This window comes from Scyliorhinus torazame, chromosome 13 (assembly GCF_047496885.1).
Source record: "Scyliorhinus torazame isolate Kashiwa2021f chromosome 13, sScyTor2.1, whole genome shotgun sequence".
Classification (NCBI taxonomy): Eukaryota; Metazoa; Chordata; class Chondrichthyes; order Carcharhiniformes; family Scyliorhinidae; genus Scyliorhinus; species Scyliorhinus torazame.
In genome coordinates this window covers 129,438,870-129,458,723 of record NC_092719.1, presented here as the reverse complement: position 1 = coordinate 129,458,723, position 19,854 = coordinate 129,438,870, and the positions used below count along the sequence as shown (strand labels likewise).

The following is a 19,854-nucleotide window of genomic DNA, read 5'->3' as shown; positions in this document are numbered from 1 at the left end:
CTTGGATTAAGCTTTGTGTAGGGCCCACGGCGAGTGTTCATACTAATGTTCTGAGCTTGGGGTACTTTCAACTGAATAGGGGTAGAAGGCATCGGTGCCCATTACCTCTGTTGTTTGCCTTAGCGATTGAGCCGCTCGCCATTGCGCTGAAGTAGTCTACCAGTTGGACCAGGATAGAGCATGGAGGGAGGGAACATAGGGTGGCCTTGTATGTTGTTATACATCACGGGCCCACTCTCCAATGTGGGGGAGATAATGGAGGTGCTCAGGGAGTTTGGCTCCTTTTTAAGGTATGAGCTAAACCTGGGCAAGAGTGATTTTTTTCCTTTTCCGATGAGCCCCGGGGAGGGAAATGATCTGGGGAGGCTACCATTTTGTCCGGCCAGGACTAGTTTCCGCTATCTGAGAATTCGGGTGGCCCATGATTGGGCCTTACTCCAAAAGCTTAACTTGGCCAGTCTGGTGGATGGGGTGAAGGCTGATTTGAAGAGGTGGGATGCCTATCCTCTGACCTTTTTTTATATAGAATCCCTACAGTACAGAATGAGGCAATTCTACCCATTGAGTCTGCACCAGCCCTCAGAAAGAGCACTCCACCCAAGCCCACTTCCCCACCCTGTTCCTATAACCCCTTAACCTAACCTACACATCCCTGGGCACTAAGGGTCAATTTACCATAGCCAATCCACCTAACTTGCACATCTTTGGTCTGTGGGAGGAAACTGGAGCACTCGAGGAAACCCACGCAAACATGGGGAGATAGTGCAAACTTCACACAGACAGACACCCGAGGCCGGAAGTGAACCCCGGTCCCTGGCACTGTGAGGCAGCAGTGCTAACCACTGTGTCACCATACCGCTCCCCTTGATGGAAGAGTACAGACGATGAAGGTGAATATTCTCTAAGGTTTTTGTTTCTGTTCCATTGTCTCCCAGTGTTTCTTTCTAAGGCTTTCTTTGTAGGGTCACAAGTTAATACCTTTTGTTTGGGTGGGTAAGACCCCATGACTTTGTAGGGCATTTCTGCAAAGGATAGACAATGGGGGGGGGGGGGGGGGGGGAAGAGAGAGTTGGCACGACCTATTTGGCTGTTATTATTGGCCGTCAAATATTGAAAAGGTGCGGGAACGGTTTCAGGATCCAGACTCTCAATGGGGATGGATGGAGGAGGCTTCATGCTTGGGATCGAGTCTGAGGGCCGTTCCTACTGCTCCACTCCCGTTCTCTCCAGCAAACTTTTTGTCAAGTCTCAGTGGTAATTAATAGCCTCTTTGAGGATTTGTAATCAATTTGGGCAGCATTTTAAATTAGGCTCTGTCATTTGGTGCCGATTTGAAGAAACCATAGGTTTGTGCTGCCTGATTTGGTTTTAACGTTCAAGGCATGGGAGAGGGGGGTTGGAGAGGTTCAAGTATGTGTTTCTGGAGTATAAGTTTGCTGGTCTAGTTGAGATTTTAGAGATGTTCTAGCACCCGAGAGGGAATGTATTCAGATACAAATGTAAGGAGCTCCCTCCATTTCCCCTCACTGGGTAGGGTATCATGGATAGGGCCCTGTCCTTGGATGGGCTTGGGGAGTGATAGGCGGATGTTGTCAACGGAGCAGGCATTACTGGAAGAAGTAAAGAGGCAGTGGGAGGACAAACTCGGTTTGGGTTTTGATGGCGGGATGGGGTGTGAGGCACTCATGTAATGAAATGAAATGAAATAAAAATCACTTATTGTCACAAGTAGGCTTCAAATAAAGTTACTGTGAAAAGCCCCTAGTCGCCACATTCCAGCACCTGTTCGGGAAGGCTGGTACAGGAATTGAACATGCGCTGCTGGCCTTGTTCTGCTTTACAAGCTAGCTGATTAGCTCACTGTGCTAAACCAGCCCCTCATAAGGTCAACTTCACCTCCTCGTGTGCAAGGTTAAGTCTCATATAGTTCAAGGTGGTGACCAGGCCGCGTGTGAGTGGCTTCTTATCGGGGGTGGAGGACAGGAGTTCTACGGGGCCGGCGAACTACACGGAAATGTTCTGGTCCTGATTTGATTTGATTTGATTGATTGATTGAATTGTCACATGTACCGAAGTACAGTGAACAGCCAAGGGAACGTACACAGTACATACATAGTAGACAAAAAGAATAATTGACAGAGTGCATTGACAAATAATATATCGACAAACAGTGATTGGCTACGTTGTGGAACAAGGGCCAAATGAAGCAAATATATGAGCAAGAGCAGCATAGGGCGTTGTGATTAGTCTTCTTACAGGGAATATATCAGTCTGAGGGAGAGTCGTTGCGTCTAGCAGCTGTGGGGAAGAAGCTGTTCCTATGTCTGGATGTGCGGGTCTTCAGACTTCTGTATCTTCTGCCTGATGGAAGGGTCTGAAGAGGGCAAAGCCTGGGTGGCATGGTCTCTGACAATGCTGTCTGCCTTCCTGAGACAGCGGGAGTAGTATACAGAATCAATGGGAGGGTTGTGTTGTATAAAACTGGGTTGGAATGGTTGTGTTGTACTGGGGTTATTTTTGTTATAATGAAAATTTTGTTCAAGTAAAAACATTTTTTAAAATAATTAAGTATTTCAGAAAGAATTTGCATTAATTTGCCACCTTTCATAATCTAAGGTTGTTGCCTGCCAAGGAAGCACTTTAAAAATACAAAGACAATTGCAACCAAATGGAACTGCGAACCTGGTCTTAACTGTCTGCAATTTCTTTGTAATAGAATCCTATGTGTCTTTGTTGTATTGCAGGTAGTTCAACATGACCCATGTCGTGGGGGTGCTGGACACTGGAATAGCCTCTTCCGGTTCAAGCACTTGGCCACTGGAAACTACTTGGCTGCTGAGGTTGGCGATGTGAGTGGTTTTTTTCATTTTGCTCTTTCCTTTGTATATCTTTTTGCAGCATCTGATGCTCCGTCTTCTTTTTTTCCAGGCCATCCCAGACTACCAAGAAGATTGTCAAGAATCCCGATCATCGGTAAGTGATCTTCACATACTGAAGTGGCAAAGGTTTAGCGCTTTCTAGTGCTGCAGTTCTTTGAGTGGTGGGGCCGGAACTATCTAAAGTTAACAACTTAGTTGTTTGTGTAGTACACTTGATTGCCCCACTTATACCTCTTATAACCGCAGATTAGGATTGATGAGTGGGACAGGGAATGGGTGACCAAAAGACAGAGAAAGAGCAGGAAGGCAGTGCAGGTGTCCCCTGCGGTCATCTCCCTCCAAAACGGGTATACCGTTTTGGACACTGTTGGGGGAGATGACTCACCAGGGGAAGGCAGTAGTAGCCAGGTTCATGGCACCGTGGCTGGCTCTGTGCACAGAAGGGTGGGAAACAGACTGGCGGGGCTATCGTCATAGGGGATTCAATCGTAAGGGGAGTAGACAGGTGTTTCTGTGGTTGAAAACGAGACTCCCGAATGGTATGTTGCCTCCTGGGTGCACGGGTCAGGGATGTCTCGGATCGGCTGCAGGACATACTGAAGGGGGAGGGTGAACAGTTGTCGTGGTACATATAGGCACCAACGATATAGGTAAAAAAACGGGATGAGATCCTACAATCAGAATTTAGGGAGTTGGGAGATGAGTTTAAAAAGTAGGACCTCAAAGGTAGCAATCTCAGGATTGCTACCAGTTTCACGAGACAGTCAGAGTAGAAAATCAAGAATAGTCAGAATGAATACGTGGCTTGAGAGATGGTGCAGGAGGGAGGGGGTTCAGATTTTTGGGACATTGGAACTGGTTCTGGGGGCAGTGGGACCATTACAAATCAGATGGTCTACACCTGGGCAGGACTGGAACCAATGTCCTAGGGGGTGCTTTTGCTAACACCGTTGGGGAGGTTTTAAACTAATGTGGCAGGGGGATGGGAACCAGATTAGGAAGTTAGAGATCAGTAAAGAGGCAGCAACTAAAGCCAGTAAGGTACTAGATAATAAACTCAATGTGCTAAGGGGAAGAGGAAATAGGGAAGAGTTGATGAACGCAAAGGGACAGGTGGTCTGAGGTGCATTTGTTTCAATGTGAGAAGTGTAGCAGGTAAGGCAGATGAACTTGGGGCTTGGATTAGTACCTAGGAATATGATATTGGTATTACTGAGACTTGGTTGAGGGAAGGGCAAGACTGGCAACTAAATATCCCAGGGTATAGATGCTTCAGGAGGGATAGAGAGGGAGGTAAAAGGGGTGGAGGAGTTGCATTACTGGTCAGAGATGATATCACAGCTGTGATTAAGGAGGGCACGATGGAGGATTCGAGCACTGAGGCAATATGGGTAGAGCTAAGAAATAGGAAGGGTGCATTAACATTGTTGGGACTTTACTATAGGCCTCCCAAAAGCGAGCGTGAAGTAGAGGTACAAATATGTAGCCAGATTATAGAAAAATGTAGGAGCAATAGGGTGGTGGTGATGGGAGATTTTGACTTCCCCAACATTGAATGGGACTCATGTAGTGTTGGAGGCGTAGATGGAGCAGAATTTGTAAGGAGCATCCAGGAGAGTTTTTTAGAGCAGTATGTAAATAGTCCAACTCGGGAAGGGGCCATACTGAACCTGGTATTGGGGAATGATCCCGGCCAGGTGGTTGAAGTTTCAGTCGGTGATTACTTTGGGAATAGCGATCACAATTCCGTAAGTTTTAGAATACTCATGGACAAAGATGAGTGGTCCTAAAGGAAGAGTGCTAAATTGGGGAAAGGCTAAGTAAAACGAAATTCGGCAGGAGCTAGGGAATGTGGATTGGGAGCAGCTGTTTAAGGATAATTCCACATTTGAAATGTGGGAGTCTTTTAAGGAAAGGTTGATTGGAGTGCAGGACAGACATGTCCATGTGAAAATGAGGGTTAGAAATGGCAAGATTAGGGAACCATGGATGACGGGTGGAATTGTGAGACTAACTAAGATGAAAAAGGAAGCATACATGAGACCGAGGTGAATTAAACCTGATGAAGCTTTGGAGGAATATCGGGAAAGTAGGACAAATCTCAAATGCGCAATAAAGAGGGCTAAAAGGGGTCATGAAATATCTTTGGCAAACAGGGTTAAGGAAAATCCCAAAGCCTTTTATTCGTATATAAGGTGCAAGTGGGTCACTAGAGAAAGGATTGGCCCACTCAAAGACAAAAGAGGGAATTTGTGCGTGGAGTCAGAGGAAATAGGTGAGATTCTTAATGAGTACTTTGCATCGGTATTCACCAAGGACAAGGACATGACGGATGTTGAGGCAAGGGATAGATGTTTAAATACTCTAGGTCAAGTCGGCATAAGGAAGGGGGGAAGTTTTGGGTATTCTAAAAGGCATTAAGGTGGACAAGTCCCCAGGTCCGGATGGGATCTATCCCAGGTTACTGAGGGAAGCGAGGGATGAAATAGCTGGGGCCTTAACCGATATCTTTGCAGCATCCTTTTTTAAAAAAAAAAAAAAATATTTATTCAAATTTTTCAACAGATTTTCGACAACACCCCCCCCCCCCCCCCCAACAAAAAAAAAGAAACAAGAACACAACAATCAAAAATTATTTAAAAATTATACATTGGATTTTCCCCCATATACAATAACCCCCCATATGACATTTAAAAACACCAATAGGGGAACCCCCCCCCCCCCCATCCAACCAAACACCCCTCCAAGAGAACCCCAGCACTGGGCTGCTGCTGCTGACCACCTCCTAACGCTCCGTGAGATAGTCTAGGAACGGTTGCCACCGCCTGAGGAACTCCTACACAGACCTTCGCAAGGCAAACTTTATCCTCTCCAGCTTGATGAACCCTGCCATGTCATTGATCCAAAATTCCACACTAGGGGGCTTCGCATCTTTCCACAATAGCAAAATCCTCCGCCAGGCTACCAGGGACGCAAAGGCCAGAATACCGGCCTCTTTCGCCTCCTGCACTCCCGGCTCGTCCGTTACCCCAAATAATGCCAACCCCCAGCTCGGCTTGACCCGGGCTTTCACCACCTTGGACATAGTCCTCGCAAAACCCATCCAGTGCCGGGCACGACCAGAACATATGGACGTGATTTGCCGGGCTTCCCGAGCACCTCCTACATCTGTCTTCCACCCCAAAGAACCTACTCAACCTCGCCCCTGTCTTATGCGCTCTGTGAGTAACTTTGAACTGTATTAGGCTGAGCCTGGCGCAAGAGGAGGAAGAATTAACCCTACTCAGGGCATCAGCCCACAGACCCTCATCTATCTCCTCCCCAAGCTCCTCCTCCCACTTGCCCTTTAACTCCTACACTGAGGCCTCCTCCTCTTCCTTCAGCTCCTGGTAAATCACCGAAACTTTGCCTTCTCCAACCCATACACCCGAAATCACCCTTTCCTGAATCTCTGCAGCATCCTTGAGCACGGGTGACGTCCCGGAGGACTGGAGAATTGCTAATGTTGTCCCTTTGTTTAAGAAGGGTAGCAGGGATAATCCAGGGAATTATAGACCTGTGAGCTTGACGTCAGTGGTAGGCAGACTGTTGGAGAAGATACTGAGGGATAGGATCTATTCACATTTGGAAGAAAATAGACTTATCAGTGATCGGCAGCATGGTTTTGTGCAGGGAAGGTCATGTCTTACAAACCTAATAGAATTCTTTGAGGAAGTGACAACGTTAATTGATGAGGGATGGGCTGTAGATGTCATATACATGGACTTTAGTAAGGCGTTTGATAAAGTTTCCCATGGCAGGTTGATGGAAAAAGTGAAGTCCTATGGGGTTCAGGGTGTACTAGCTAGATGGATAAAGAACTGGCTGGGCAACAGGAGACAGCGAGTAGTGGTGGAAGGGAGTGCCTCAAACTGGAGAAAGGTGACTAGTGGTGTTCCACAAGGATCTGTGCTCGGACCACTGTTGTTTGTGATATACGTAAATGATCTGGACGATGGTATAGGTGGTCTGATTAGCAAGTTTGCAGATGATACTAAGATTGGTGGAATTGCAGATAGTGAGGAGGACTGTCAGAGAATACAGCAAAATATAGATAGATTGGAGAGTTGGGCAGAGAAATGGCAGATGGAGTTCAATCCAGGCAAATGCGAGGTGATGCATTTTGGAAGATCTAATTCAAGAGCGGATTGTACGGTCAATGCAAGAGTCCTGGGGAAAATTGATGTACAGAGAGATCTGGGAGTTCAGGTCCATTGTACCCTGAAGGTGGCAACGATAGAGTGGTCAAGAAGGCATACAGCATGCTTGCCTTCATCGGACGGGGCATTGAGTACAAGAGTCGGCAGGTCATGTTACAGTTGTATTGGACTTTGGTTAGGCCACATTTGGAATACTGCGTGCAGTTCTGGTCGCCACATTACCAGAAGGATGTGGATGCTTTAGAGAGGGTGCAGAGGAGATTCACCAGGATGTTGCCTGGTATGGAGGGTGCTAGCTGTGAAGAAAGGTTGAGTAGATTAGGATTGTTTTCATTGGAAAGACGGAGGTTGAGGGGGGACCTGATTGAGGTCTACAAAATTATGAGAGGTATGGACAGGGTGGATAGCAACAAGCTCTTTCCAAGAGTTGGGGTGTGAATTACAAGGGGTCACGATTTCAAGGTGAGAGGGGGAAAGTCTAAGGGAGATGCGCGTGGAAAATTTTTTACACCGAGGGTGGTGGGTGCCTGGAACGCTTTGCCAGCGGAGGTGGTAGAGGCGGGCACGAAAACGTCATTTAAGATGCATCTAGACAGATATGAACGGGCGGGGAACAGAGGGATGTAGATCCTTGGAAAATAGGCGACAGGTTTAGATAAAGGATCTGGATCGGCGCAGGCTGGGAGGGCCGAAGGGCCTGTTCCTGTGCTGTATTTTCTTTGTTCTTTATAAGATGGAGAAATTAGTTTTCAAGCTGATTATAAAATTTCCAATGAATTCTTATCATAAACAGCAAACAGAGTTCAAAGTCTGATCATTGTGGCCCGGAATTACAAGATTCTCAATTTATTTCATGTTTACCTTCAAAAAGGATAGTCTGCACGGGAACAGAATCTGGCTTTCCTCATTCGGTTTCACAATAAGAGCATTGGAATTGCTGGATCCCTCTCGTTTTACCATCTTGGTAGCCACATGATGCAATGATGGAGGCGATAACTAAATATATCCATTAATTAGTCCACAATAGACCTATACATGAGGAATCCAACCCCACCCTCAACTAGGGTTGTAAGTTAAGAACCATAGATCCAAAGTGACCTACTGTTGTCAAGCACGCTACACTTCACGTGTCATGTCTCAAATTACCTATGTACAATAAACCCAGAATGTAGTTTCCTGGAAGAGATCTTCACTTTCACAAATGAAAGGCCACACATGATTGTCAATAGGAAAAAGGCTGTTTGGAAATGAGCTACTTCGGAGATTGCTTTTCAAAATTATAACACTTTGGGAAATAACAAGGAAGAACTTACATCTACATAGCAACTTTCACAACCTCCGGCTAATCCATAGTGCTTCCACAGCCAAGGAAATACTCTTCAAGTGAAACCACTGCTGTAGATCTGAATGAAGAGTAAAATGATGGATGAAACGTGGTTGCTATTTGTCAGCATGTGATTGTACTTACAACTGGGGATAGTGCAAGCATGGCCTGAATGACTAATTCTGTGTACAATAATGCGGGGTATGATGCATTTGTTAAATGTTAACTCTAAGGAGTTTAATCTCATTAAATGAAGGTCATCGACTGTCAAAGAACGTACCGACAATGGCCACAAATGATTCAGACTTCATTTTCTAGCCTGATTAGACATTCAGATCAGTCACGGAACTTGCATTGCTGTTTTCTTTTAGCATACTGCTGTGCCCTTGAACATCTATTATTTCTGCTGGAAGTACATCTGACTGAAGAATGTTATGTGGGAGGCCAATATATGTAACTCTGCATATGTTCTGTAACTAAATCAACAGGGTGTAGAGGCAGGAAGGACAGTGGAGTTAAGGCCACAATCCAATCAGCCATGATCTTATTGAATAACGGAGCAGGCTCAAAGGGCCAATGGCCTACTCCCAATTCAAACTTCTCTTTCTCCCCACCAGTTCTAACCAACCTCATTTTTCTTATTCTCTGCTCCAAGTACAGCTTGGAGAAGAGGCAAAGGAAGTTTAATATCTCTTCATAATAGATGTATTGATGGGTAAAGCCACTGAATAGCTGGAGTCTAAAGCTAATATTCCATTTATCGACCATGGTAGATTTGTGGTGCCTGAATGTAATGGGGCGGCTGACACTACTGGATGTTTGGGTGTGGAACCCACAGGTGAATTTTGCCTTGTATTTTGTTGGGCGTTTGAAGTTTACTGACTGCTTCTTCACTTTTGCAGCTTTCATTTTATGTTGTTGTCAAATCATGGAAAGCTTTGCAGTTGAAGAAAATCCTATCAGCCCTCAATGTCCTTGCATGCACGCACACATTTGCTAGCAGGAGTCAGTAGGTCATAATCAAATTCTGTCCTTTTTTTCCCCCCCCCTTCCCCAGCCTCCTGGCTACTATACCAGGGAGACACTGATGCAGTTTTTACGTTCAACAAAACCTGATTTCACTTGCAATGAAATATGCCAATCCAGCAGCAGGGGGAGTATTTGTACTGTTGTATTTCCCTCAGTCCTCTTCCTTTCTATCTCGCTGACGGAGCATTTTCCTGGCTGCCTAATGCTTGTGAATGGGTTGTGTGGCTGTAATGTTTCTAACCTGCACTTCATAATCCTGCCTATTTAACACCAGGATGACAATTCTGTGTCTATAAGTTAAACAACTGGATGAGATGAAATCCAGAAATTGAAAAATTCCCTGGAATTTAAAATGCTTGCCTATGCCATTTGGAATTACAGTTGGAGATTCGCTGCTCCTAACACCAAACGCTTGCCCAATCTCTGAAGGGAAGGGTTGTATCTTTAGACATATGGTACAAAAGAAATAGATTGCTGAAGTATGTGGGTTTAATGCAAGATCAACCGAGTTTTTTGAATAGGTCTTCTCTGTACAAGGTTTGGCACTAGACTCCCAAAAGACATCAAAGTAGCCGATGTCACATGACTCTGTTCGTAAAGAGACTTTGCCCACAACTCCAATAACCCACATACATAACAGGAAGGGTGTCCACTGTCAAGAAAGGAATGTTCCCACATTTACTTCCTGGGTTCCTGAACTTTTTTATTTCATCCAGTATGGGCATTGGTGAGTAGAGGCTAACAAGCAACCTGAACTATATTTAAAATAATTAGTGCAGGTGTATTAATATTACAGCCTTGGTTCAAACATGGACAAAAGAGCTGAATGCCAGAGGTGAGAGTGACTGCCCTTGACATTAAGGCAGCAATTGACGGAGTATGGCATCGAAGAGCCTTAGGTGATTGGAGGTCGCTCAGCTCCAGGACATCATGCAGGAGTTCTTCAGGGTAGTGTCCTAGGCCTAAACATTTCAGCTGCTTCATCAATGACCTCCCTTCCATCATAAGGCCAGAAGTGGGGATGTTTGCAGATGACTGCACAATGTTCAGCACCATTCGTGATTCCTCAGATAATGAAGCAGTCCATGTCCAAGTGCAGCAAGACCTGGACAACATCCAGGCTTGGGCTAACAAGTGGTGAGTTACATTTGCGCCACAAGTGCCAGACACTGACCATCTCCTACAAGAGAGGATCTAACCACCGCCCCCATTACATTCAATGGCATTGCCATCGCTGAATCCCCCACCATCAACATCCTGGGGATTATCATTGATCAGAAACTGAACTGAAATAGCCATGTTAATCCTGTGGCTACCAGGACAGGTCAAAGGCTAGGAATCTTGCGGCGAGTAACTCGCCTCCTGAACCCCCAAAGCCTGTCCACCATCTGCAAGGCACAAGCCAGGATGTAATGGAATACTCTCCACTTACCTGGACGAGTGCAGCTCCAAAACACTTAAAGAAGCTCAATGCCATACAGGACAAAGCAGCTCGCTTGATTGCTTTCCCTTCCACAAACATCCAAACCCTCCAACACTGACTAACAGTGGCAGCCATGTGTACCATCTACAAGATGCACTGCAGTAACTCAGCAAGGTTCCTCAGACAGTACTTTCCAAACCCACGACCACTACCATCTACAAGGACAAGAGCAGCAGATTCCCGAGAACCCCACCACCTGGAGGTTCCCCTCCAAGTCACTGACCACCCTGACTTGGAAATATATCGCCGTTCCTTCAATGTTGCTGGGTTAAAATCCTGGAACTCCCTCCCTAACAGCACAGTGGGTATTCCCACACCTCAAGGACTGCAACGGTTCAAGAAGGCAACTCACCACCACCTTCTGAAGGGCAACTAGGGGTGGGCAATAAATGCTGTCCTAACCAGCGATGCCCAAATCCCCTACATGAATAGTAAAAAACATAGATAATAATTCTTGAAAATCCACTTTCAGTCGAGAAAGTAATGACCTACTCCTTGTATTGTATACTGTGCCAAGTCTTACTTGCCCAACATTCTTGCCTTTTCTCACTTACTTGGACGTCCACTTCCCCAAAGCTTCAAATGTGAAATCCTTCAAGTTTTCATTCCTTCCTACTTCTGTAACCTCATGTAGCCCTATAATCCTGTCCCCTCCTGAACTTTTTATTCCTCCAATTCTGAGATCCTTATTCACTCTCGATTCAGCTCATCGTTGGTTACTGGGCCTCAAGTTGCCCAAGCCCATGCCCTCCGATTCCCTCTTAAACACCTTGGCCGCTTGCCCTCATTCATTTGTTTTGCTGTCCTCCTTAAATACAAGTTCTTTGAACCAAGTGTTTGCTTTCCTGCGAATAGCTCCTTTGACTCGGAACTCATTTTATTTCCTCTTGCAACTTACGTTAACACTGTGGGATGACATATTTATGGGCACTGGCCCTCGTATCTCAAGGTAGAAGCAATCTTTCTCATTCAATGTGTCCTGGCAAGTTCCACTCTATGCATAATCAAGCAAGGCATTTGAGTATATGACTTTGCAATGTTTACCAAGCTGAATATTGAGTATGATTTGATTTTGGCTGCCTACCTCTCCCTTCGTAAGCGCTAATGTGTTCTTAAAAGCTACCACGTTCTGTTCTTGTAGAAATTGCTTATAATTTAAATAGCTAATTAATAGCAAGAATAAATGAACCAGCTTCCACATTCAACCGATCACCCTCTGTCATTTCTGGCACCTACAGCATGAGGAAATCAACAAACATTTTGTACCCCTCCCATCCACCTCAGCATTCCAAAGGGGCCATTCCCTACATGATACCTTGGTCTACTCGTCTGCCACAGCCAACATTTCTCACCTTCTATTGGAAACTTCCCAGGAAGCGGATGAAATGCAACGTCTGTCCTTTTGCCTCTTCCCTCCCCATTGTCCAAGGCTCCAAAAACACTTTCTCGGTGAAACAGCGTTTATTGTTCTTACAATTTACTGTACAGCATTTCCTGCTCCCAATGCATTTGGAGTATTGCGTGCAATTCTGGTCGCCTCTTTATAGGAAGGATGTGGAAGCATTGGAAAGGGTGCAGAGGAGATTTACCAGAATGTTGCCTGGTATGGAGGGAAGATCTTCTGAGGAAAGCCGGAGGGACTTGAGGCTGTTTTCGTTAGCGAGAAGAAGGTTAAGAGGTGACTTAATTGTGGCATACAAGATGATCAGAGGATTGGATAGGGTGGGCAGTGAGAGCTTTCTTCCTCAGATGGTGATGTCTAGCACGAGGGGACATAGCTTTAAATTGAGGGGAGATAGATATAGGACAGATGTCAGAGGTAGGTTCTTTACTCAGAGTAGTAAGGGTGTGGAATGCCCTGCCTGCAACAGTAGTGGATTCGCCAACACTAAGGGCATTCAAATGGTCATTTGATAGACATATGGACGATAAGGGAATAGTGTAGATGGGCTTTAGAGTGGTTTCACAAGTCGGCGCAACATCGAGGGCCGAAGGGCCTGTACTGTGCTGTAATGTTCTATGTTCTAATGCAGTCTCCTTTATGCTGCAGAGACCAAATTCAGACTGTTTCGTGGAACATGTCTCGAGCTGGCATATATGTCACTTAAAAAGGGGGTTATGAATCATGTTAATTCTTCAGCCCACTTCCTTTCTAAAACCAAGATGTTGCCAGCGCAAACCCAGTTTGGGCCCCCTCGTGAGATTTAGTGGCTATAATGGGATTTTTGCCCGTGGCCAGTTCGCCCGAGAAATTGCACCTATTAACTTTGTTTTTCTCTCCAAAATGGCTGGTTGGCTGCTAAGCATTTTCAACATTTTTTGTTTGTCATTTCAGATGCCAATGACTTGAATAAATTATTATTGCTGTGCTGGATGTTTAAGAGAAGCTTGCAGTTATCAGATATGATATAATATCGAACAAAATAGATACTGTTTGTCTGTTGCCATGTCAAATGCATATCTAATCAAGCCAGTCCTTAACCAAGATATCATTAGCCCATCATATGACTGCCCTCGTAAAAGTCGAAATAAAAGCCATGGATTAAATCGGGAACTTATTGAACTGAAATAAATTGACATTTGGCACATGCAGAATGGTGGCATTATTGACCTTGGCATTCCTGGTTTATGTGTAAGACTGATCTTCCAGATGACTGTACATTTAAATACTAACTTTGAACAAAGTACTAGGTGTCTTCAATAATATTGGAGTTGGGTCTTCCTTATTATTGGGAAGCAGCATTTAAATTCTGATTAGTCCATCATGCGATCACCCCCTTGAGTGAACAATCTAGAGCAGCTGCTTCTTGGAATTGTTTGGTGTGACTCTTCAGGATAATATTTTTGAGGATAAATGATGAAATTGGATGGGTAGAAATCGGAGTGCAGATAGTTGCAAAGAAGGCTAATTTCCTGAAGAGCTTTCCCTTAACACCCAAGGCAATTGAGCAAACCCCAAGAGATATTCATACTCCGTAAATATGGACCTCTCTCTCTTCCTCCAATTCATGGAGAAGTGTAATCTTCATTCTTCATTCTTTTTTTTTTTCTCCTCCTGAAATATATAAGGTCAGGATTGATTTATAAACACAATTTTGGACCAAGTTTGGAAGCTGGAATTTTAAATTTTAAATGGCTGTACCGTTAAAAGGGTCTGTATGCATCTCATCGCTGTTCTAACTTGCATTCAAGCTATGGACTCTGATCCCACTGCACGCTTGTCCTTCAAAGCCTTTAATATTTTTGAAGTTTTGCCTGAATTCATTAAATGCTTGGTTGACTCACCTTTAGAAGTCATGCATAGTCCATATTTGAATAACTGAATTGAAATGATTTCTTCTGGCTTTTCCAGCATTTCATGGTTCCAGTACTAATCCTAAAAATCTATCATTTTGTTTCACTATTTGTTGAACACTTTGTTTGGATTCTCTCCTTAATCAATATCTATAGTAGGAACTATCGTTGTTTTCCCAGGCCTGATGTGTTATGCACTCTGGGATAACGCAGGCTGCAACTGGATGCAATTTTAACCAAAAGATACTCCAGACCTTGAAGTTAGTTCAATCTGATTTATTGAACCAGTAGTTCTCTATGAGTTCGACTCTCTGCTAACTTAAGTGTGGTTAATCTGTCTGACTGAACCAGACTAGCTCTTAGCCACATGCTGGAGGTGTGATACTGTACAATACACCCTGACTCACTCCGTAGATGTTCATCAGTGGAAAGAGGTGGAGTGTGAGTGCCTCGTGCCTTTTATAGTGAGATACCACCCCTGAGTGTCCTGCCTGCTCATTGGTCATGTCCTGTTCTCTGTGTTCATTAGATGCCTGTCTGTGCCTGTCGGTATATCATTATCTGCATGTCTGCATATCATGACAAGGCCCTCATTGTAACTATATATCCTTTAATCTCAGAAAAAAATATTTTTTAGTCCAATTTTAAAGGACTGGAAACAAAGACCTCTGGGCTTTTATGTACACAAATCACTGAAGGTAGCAGCTTGGGTAAGTTGAGAAGCTTCTTTTAAAGAAAACATATATATAGGGGCTGGATTCTCTGTTTCAGGGACTAAGTCCCCACGCCATCGTAAAAACTGTGGCCTTTCACGCCAGGAAAACTGGCTATCCTCCCCACATACGCGCCAGCGTCGGCTCCTTCACTCCCCTCCAACAGGCCCACAATCCTGATATTCTACCTGCGTGACCGGTCCTCTACTTTCTCCTGGAGCCTCCTCTGATCTCACATCAGCCCCATCTCTGCTGCCATTGAGGCGAACTGCTCATCATGTTTCCCCCACCACCTCCTCCATCTTCTGGATCTCCAGACCCTGGGCCTCCAGCTTCGTCGCCACGCGGTCGATCACCGCCTTAATTGAATCCACCACCCAGGCAAGGTCCTCCAGATTCTCTTTTCTTTGCTGGGTGAATGTCTTGTTCGGGAAGCTCACCAGCTGCTCTATTGATCATTGAGCTGGCAGGCCACTCCCTGACCCTTCGCCATCTCCAAGTGCGTCGCAGGAACCCACCAGAGCTTGGACTTTGATCCCCTCTTTTGTGACTACTTCTGGCCCTCAGCTCTATACACCAGTGGATCAATCTCTTCCTCACTCTCCTGTACCTTTTTGTCTCCTCACATCCACCCATTAACCAGGGTCAAGGTCTGAAAGAACAGCCATGAGCGGGAGTCACCAAATGTGCGACCACTCACACCATGGCCGCCACCGGACATCCAGTGGTGAAGACATTAAGCAGCCAAGTCTGTCCTTGGGTCTATTGAGGCCTTTAAATGGCGAATTAAAAGCCATTTAAAAGCCTCACCCCAGCTCCACTGACATTTTAATCACAGCAAGGAAGGCCTAAACCAGGTCGGTATTCTTGGAGCTTTCACTGGGGGAGGTCAAAGGTGGGGAGGTGTGGGGGGGGGGGGTGTTGTGAAGGCCCGCCCACCCCCACCTATCCCTTGCTTGGGCCTTCCTGCCAGGCTCACTTGTCAACCTGAACTTAGCTGATGTCCAGCCTCCATTAGTATTGGGGACTGACTGATGTCCCAGCAATGAACACTGCCTGAACTTGGTGCTGTTGGGATGACAGAGCTGCCAGCAAATTGGAATGACTGGCAGCTCTCTAAGGCTTAGCCAAATAATGCCCCGCTAAGGATCAAATGGCTGTGGGGCAGCTGGTATCAGTAGGGATGCATTCCCTGTTGACTCTTGGGTGGTGCCGCAGGGAACCCCGTCATTTGAAACATCCTGCCCGTGATTTATTTGTAAGTGTTTCTTCGCGTGAGTGGACTAAAACAGCACATCATACTACACATTCAGCATGTCCTTGCTTTGTAACGTACTCCATACACCTATCTTTAAAGCTTATGCAATAAATTACTTTTGATTTAAATTGCACCTGCACTAGTGAATTTATATGTTCCCCCACGTAAGGATTTTGCTAAGAGGTGTATTTATCTGTTTATCATGTGAATGGGCGGCATGGTAGCACAGTGGTTAGCACAGTTGCTTCACAGCTCCAGGGTCCCAGGTTTGATTCCCGGCTTAGGTTACTGTCTGTGCGGAGTCTGCACGTTCTCTCCGTGTCTGCGTGGGTTCCCGCCAGGTGCTCCAGTTTCCTCCCATAATCCAAAGATGTGCAGGTTGGGTGGATCGGCCATGCGAAATTGCCCTTCGTGTCCGGGTGGGGTTATGGGGATAGGGTGGTTGTGTGGGCTTAAGTGGGGTGCCCTTTCCAAGGGTCGGTGCAGACATGATGGGTCGAATGGCCTCCTTCTGCACTGTAAATTCCATGATTCTATGAATGTGTAAATATGCTGTTGAGAATTCATTTTCAATTTTCTGATCTTTGATGTTTTGAAATTTTTTTCCTCCTTGGGTCTAATGCCCTTCCCAGGAATCGAGGATTATTGGATGACGTAACCTGTATCTATTTTGAAGTGTCTAAGCTGCTTTGGCTCTCTGACCTCTTGAATTCTTTCATTCCTCATACAAAATCAAGACCCTAACCTGCTTCCCCCTCTGCCCCTCCCCATCTCCCCATGGTTTGGTTGAAACTGCAATTGCTTCAGTTACCTCAGTGATAAATCTTGATGTCCGTTTCCCATGTTGCAGTTAGTGGTCTTCCATTGGAGCTGGGTAATAGTTTGGAGGAGCAAGTATTCAGTAATAAAATTGAGGGGGCTTCAATTTTATCAGAACTACAGAAAAAAATGGCAATTAATGTTTGTTTTATTTCTCATAATTTTGTCCCTCAGTTTTATTGTGGAGTAAAATTTGATATTTACCATTGACACACCCAAAAGCTTCCCTGCAGAATATAGGCGTTCATATTTATATTTCAATTTCCAGTCGATTTTTCACACGCCTTGTTTTTTGCTTCTTCAGATCTATATTGTAAAATAACTTTGCAGAACGTAGAAATTTATTTTGATTATTGTAATAGTCTGAAGGAGTAATTATTCCTTAAAGTGACCCGATTCCTGTCTTTCTTGATTGGATAAGTCTTCTCTGTTTACACCGTTCTTGTCCCTCAGTTATTGTAAATCTCCAAAAGGTTTCTATGCAATTAGGGATGGAAGCAGTCCATATCCAAATGCAGCAAGAAGTGGACAAAATTCCGGCTTGAATTAATAAGTGGCAAGTAACATTCATGCCATCCACAATCATCAGGTGATGACCATCTCCAACCAGAGAAAAGACAACAACCTCCCCTTGATATTCAGTGGAATTACCATCATGGAATCTCCCATTATCAACACCTGGGGGTTAGGTTTGACCAGGAGCTGAACTGAACCAGCCATATAAATATTGTGGCTACAAGATCAGATCAAATTCTGGGAATTCTGCATGTCCTTCATCTAAAAGACCCAAGACAGGAATATGATGAAATATTCCCCACTTGTCAGGATGAGTGTAGCACCAGCAATGCTCAGGAAACCCGACACCATCCAGGACAAGGTAGCCTGCATGATAGGCATCTCATTCACTCTCTCCACCACTGATGCACAGTGGCCATGAGACTGTGCGATTTACAAGGCACACTGCAGCAGCTTGCCAAGGTTCCTTTGACAGTACCTCCCTAACCTGCAACCACGAGCAGCAGATACATGGGAACCCCACCACCTGTAAGTTCCCCTCCTAGTCACTCACCACCCTAACTTGGAAATATATCGCTGTTCCTTCACTGTCGCTGAGTCAAAATTCTGGAGCTCCCTCCCTAATAGAACAGTGGGTGTGCCTACACCATATGGACTGCTCTTTCTCTATCAAGCTGGCTCTTTGTGGGGAGAGGGAGGAGGTGGCGGGGGGTTGCTTCCTTGTCTTTTCACTGTAGCTCTGCATGTTTTTCCTTCCTGTGTATTTGCCTAATTACCGTACTGACTTCAATCCCCTTCGGCAGCAAACTTCCACTCCGTGTTCCACGGCGGCGGGGGATGCAAACTTTGGGAAACCCCGTTGGTAGCTGCGGGACCAGAAGATCTGGCCAATGGGGCAGGCTGTCTCAGCGAGACAAGCCGCAGGGGCGCCCGGAAAATCTGGCCTATTGAAGTTGATGCTTTGAAAATATGGCGTGCTAAATTCTTGTGCAAGATATATATATATATATATATATATATATTATATATATATATATTTTTTTTAATTTTAGAGTACCCAATTCATTTTTCCAATTAAGGGGCAATTTAGCGTGGCCAATCCACCTACCCTCCACATCTTTTGGGTAGTGGGGGCGAAACCCACGCAAACACTGGGAGAATGCGCAAACTCCAGACGGACAGTGACCCAAAGCCGGAATCGAACCTGGGACCTCAGGCTGCAGTGCTACCCACTGCACCATCGTGCTGCCCTGTGCAAGATATATTTGAGGTACTGAGACCAAAAAGAAGGTTTGAAAGAGCAGCTATGGTGTTCATCCTCTCTGCCATGTGACTACATCTTTGAAGTGTGCTCTCTGCATTTGAGTAGTGGTTTTATTCAATGTAATTCTTGATGATGGTATCAAGGGCACTGTAGTGATCTGCATACCTTGAAGTTATCATTGGTTCTCTCTTGTGTCACCCTGTTTCATCGATGACCGTGGTACTCGAGGCACTCTGAACTGTGCCTTTGGAACGATTTCTTGCTCTACTTTATTTCGGCAACTCTTGTAATTTATTTCCCTTGTTCCTGTGCACATGTCCTGGTTTCTTCTCTGTCCTTTGCTAATCCTAAAATCTTACAGCAAGCAAGGGGGCCGTTTGGGCCTTCTTGTCTGTGCTTAAAATCTAGTCTTGACAGCAACATCTCACTTGTGCTTGGTTTAACGAGAGCAAATTCATCTTTCTTTGTGCATTATCAGGAGTTTTTAAATGTTTAATTTGCCTTTGCAGTCACTAACCCTCTGCGGTACATCATTCCCTTTAAAGTATCGTATTCCTTAAATAAAATTTTGACATAGTCAGCCTTCCCTTGACAATGTCCACTTTGACAATGTATGCTGTGAATTTGGTCTGTGGAAAAGTGACCGCAGCTGAAAGTGGGATGTGCGAGGGGGGATTTTGAGCCAGGAACATTACGCTACTGAATGCTTCAAGGTTTTTGAGAGATCAGTGTCTGCTGTGAGTGAGCATCTTTTGAATTCCATGTAGCACTCTGTTCTCTTCTAATTCTGTGTCTGAAAGTGTTAAAACCTTGTGTGCGTTGTCTCCATTAGATTGACTCTGATCAGGAAGCTTTGAGAAATCGAATACGCACCATCCAGGAGAAGGTGATGTACACACTGGTGTCAGTGCCTGAAGGGAATCACATCTCCTCCATCTTTGAATTAGATACAACTACCCTGCAAAGAGGGGACTCTCTTGTTCCAAGGTATGACCGATTAATGCATTTGGGCAAATTCAAATGTAAGTTTATTTAAAATAAACATTCATGAAACTGCTGCTTAATATTCATAACAT

At 45.0% G+C, this 19,854-nt stretch overlaps 1 protein-coding gene across 5 annotated transcripts in view; it reads left to right on the top strand.

The window, feature by feature from the left end:
• Positions 1-19,854, top strand: part of itpr1b (inositol 1,4,5-trisphosphate receptor, type 1b) — a 731,378-nt gene that overhangs the window by 229,741 nt on the left and 481,783 nt on the right. For all 5 annotated transcript variants that reach the window (XM_072472138.1, XM_072472140.1, XM_072472139.1 and 2 more), the window contains exons 10-12: positions 2,745-2,849; positions 2,929-2,973; positions 19,611-19,765. In XM_072472138.1, coding sequence (XP_072328239.1) covers positions 2,745-2,849; positions 2,929-2,973; positions 19,611-19,765 — 305 coding nt within the window. The remainder of the gene's footprint in view (positions 1-2,744; positions 2,850-2,928; positions 2,974-19,610; positions 19,766-19,854) is intronic.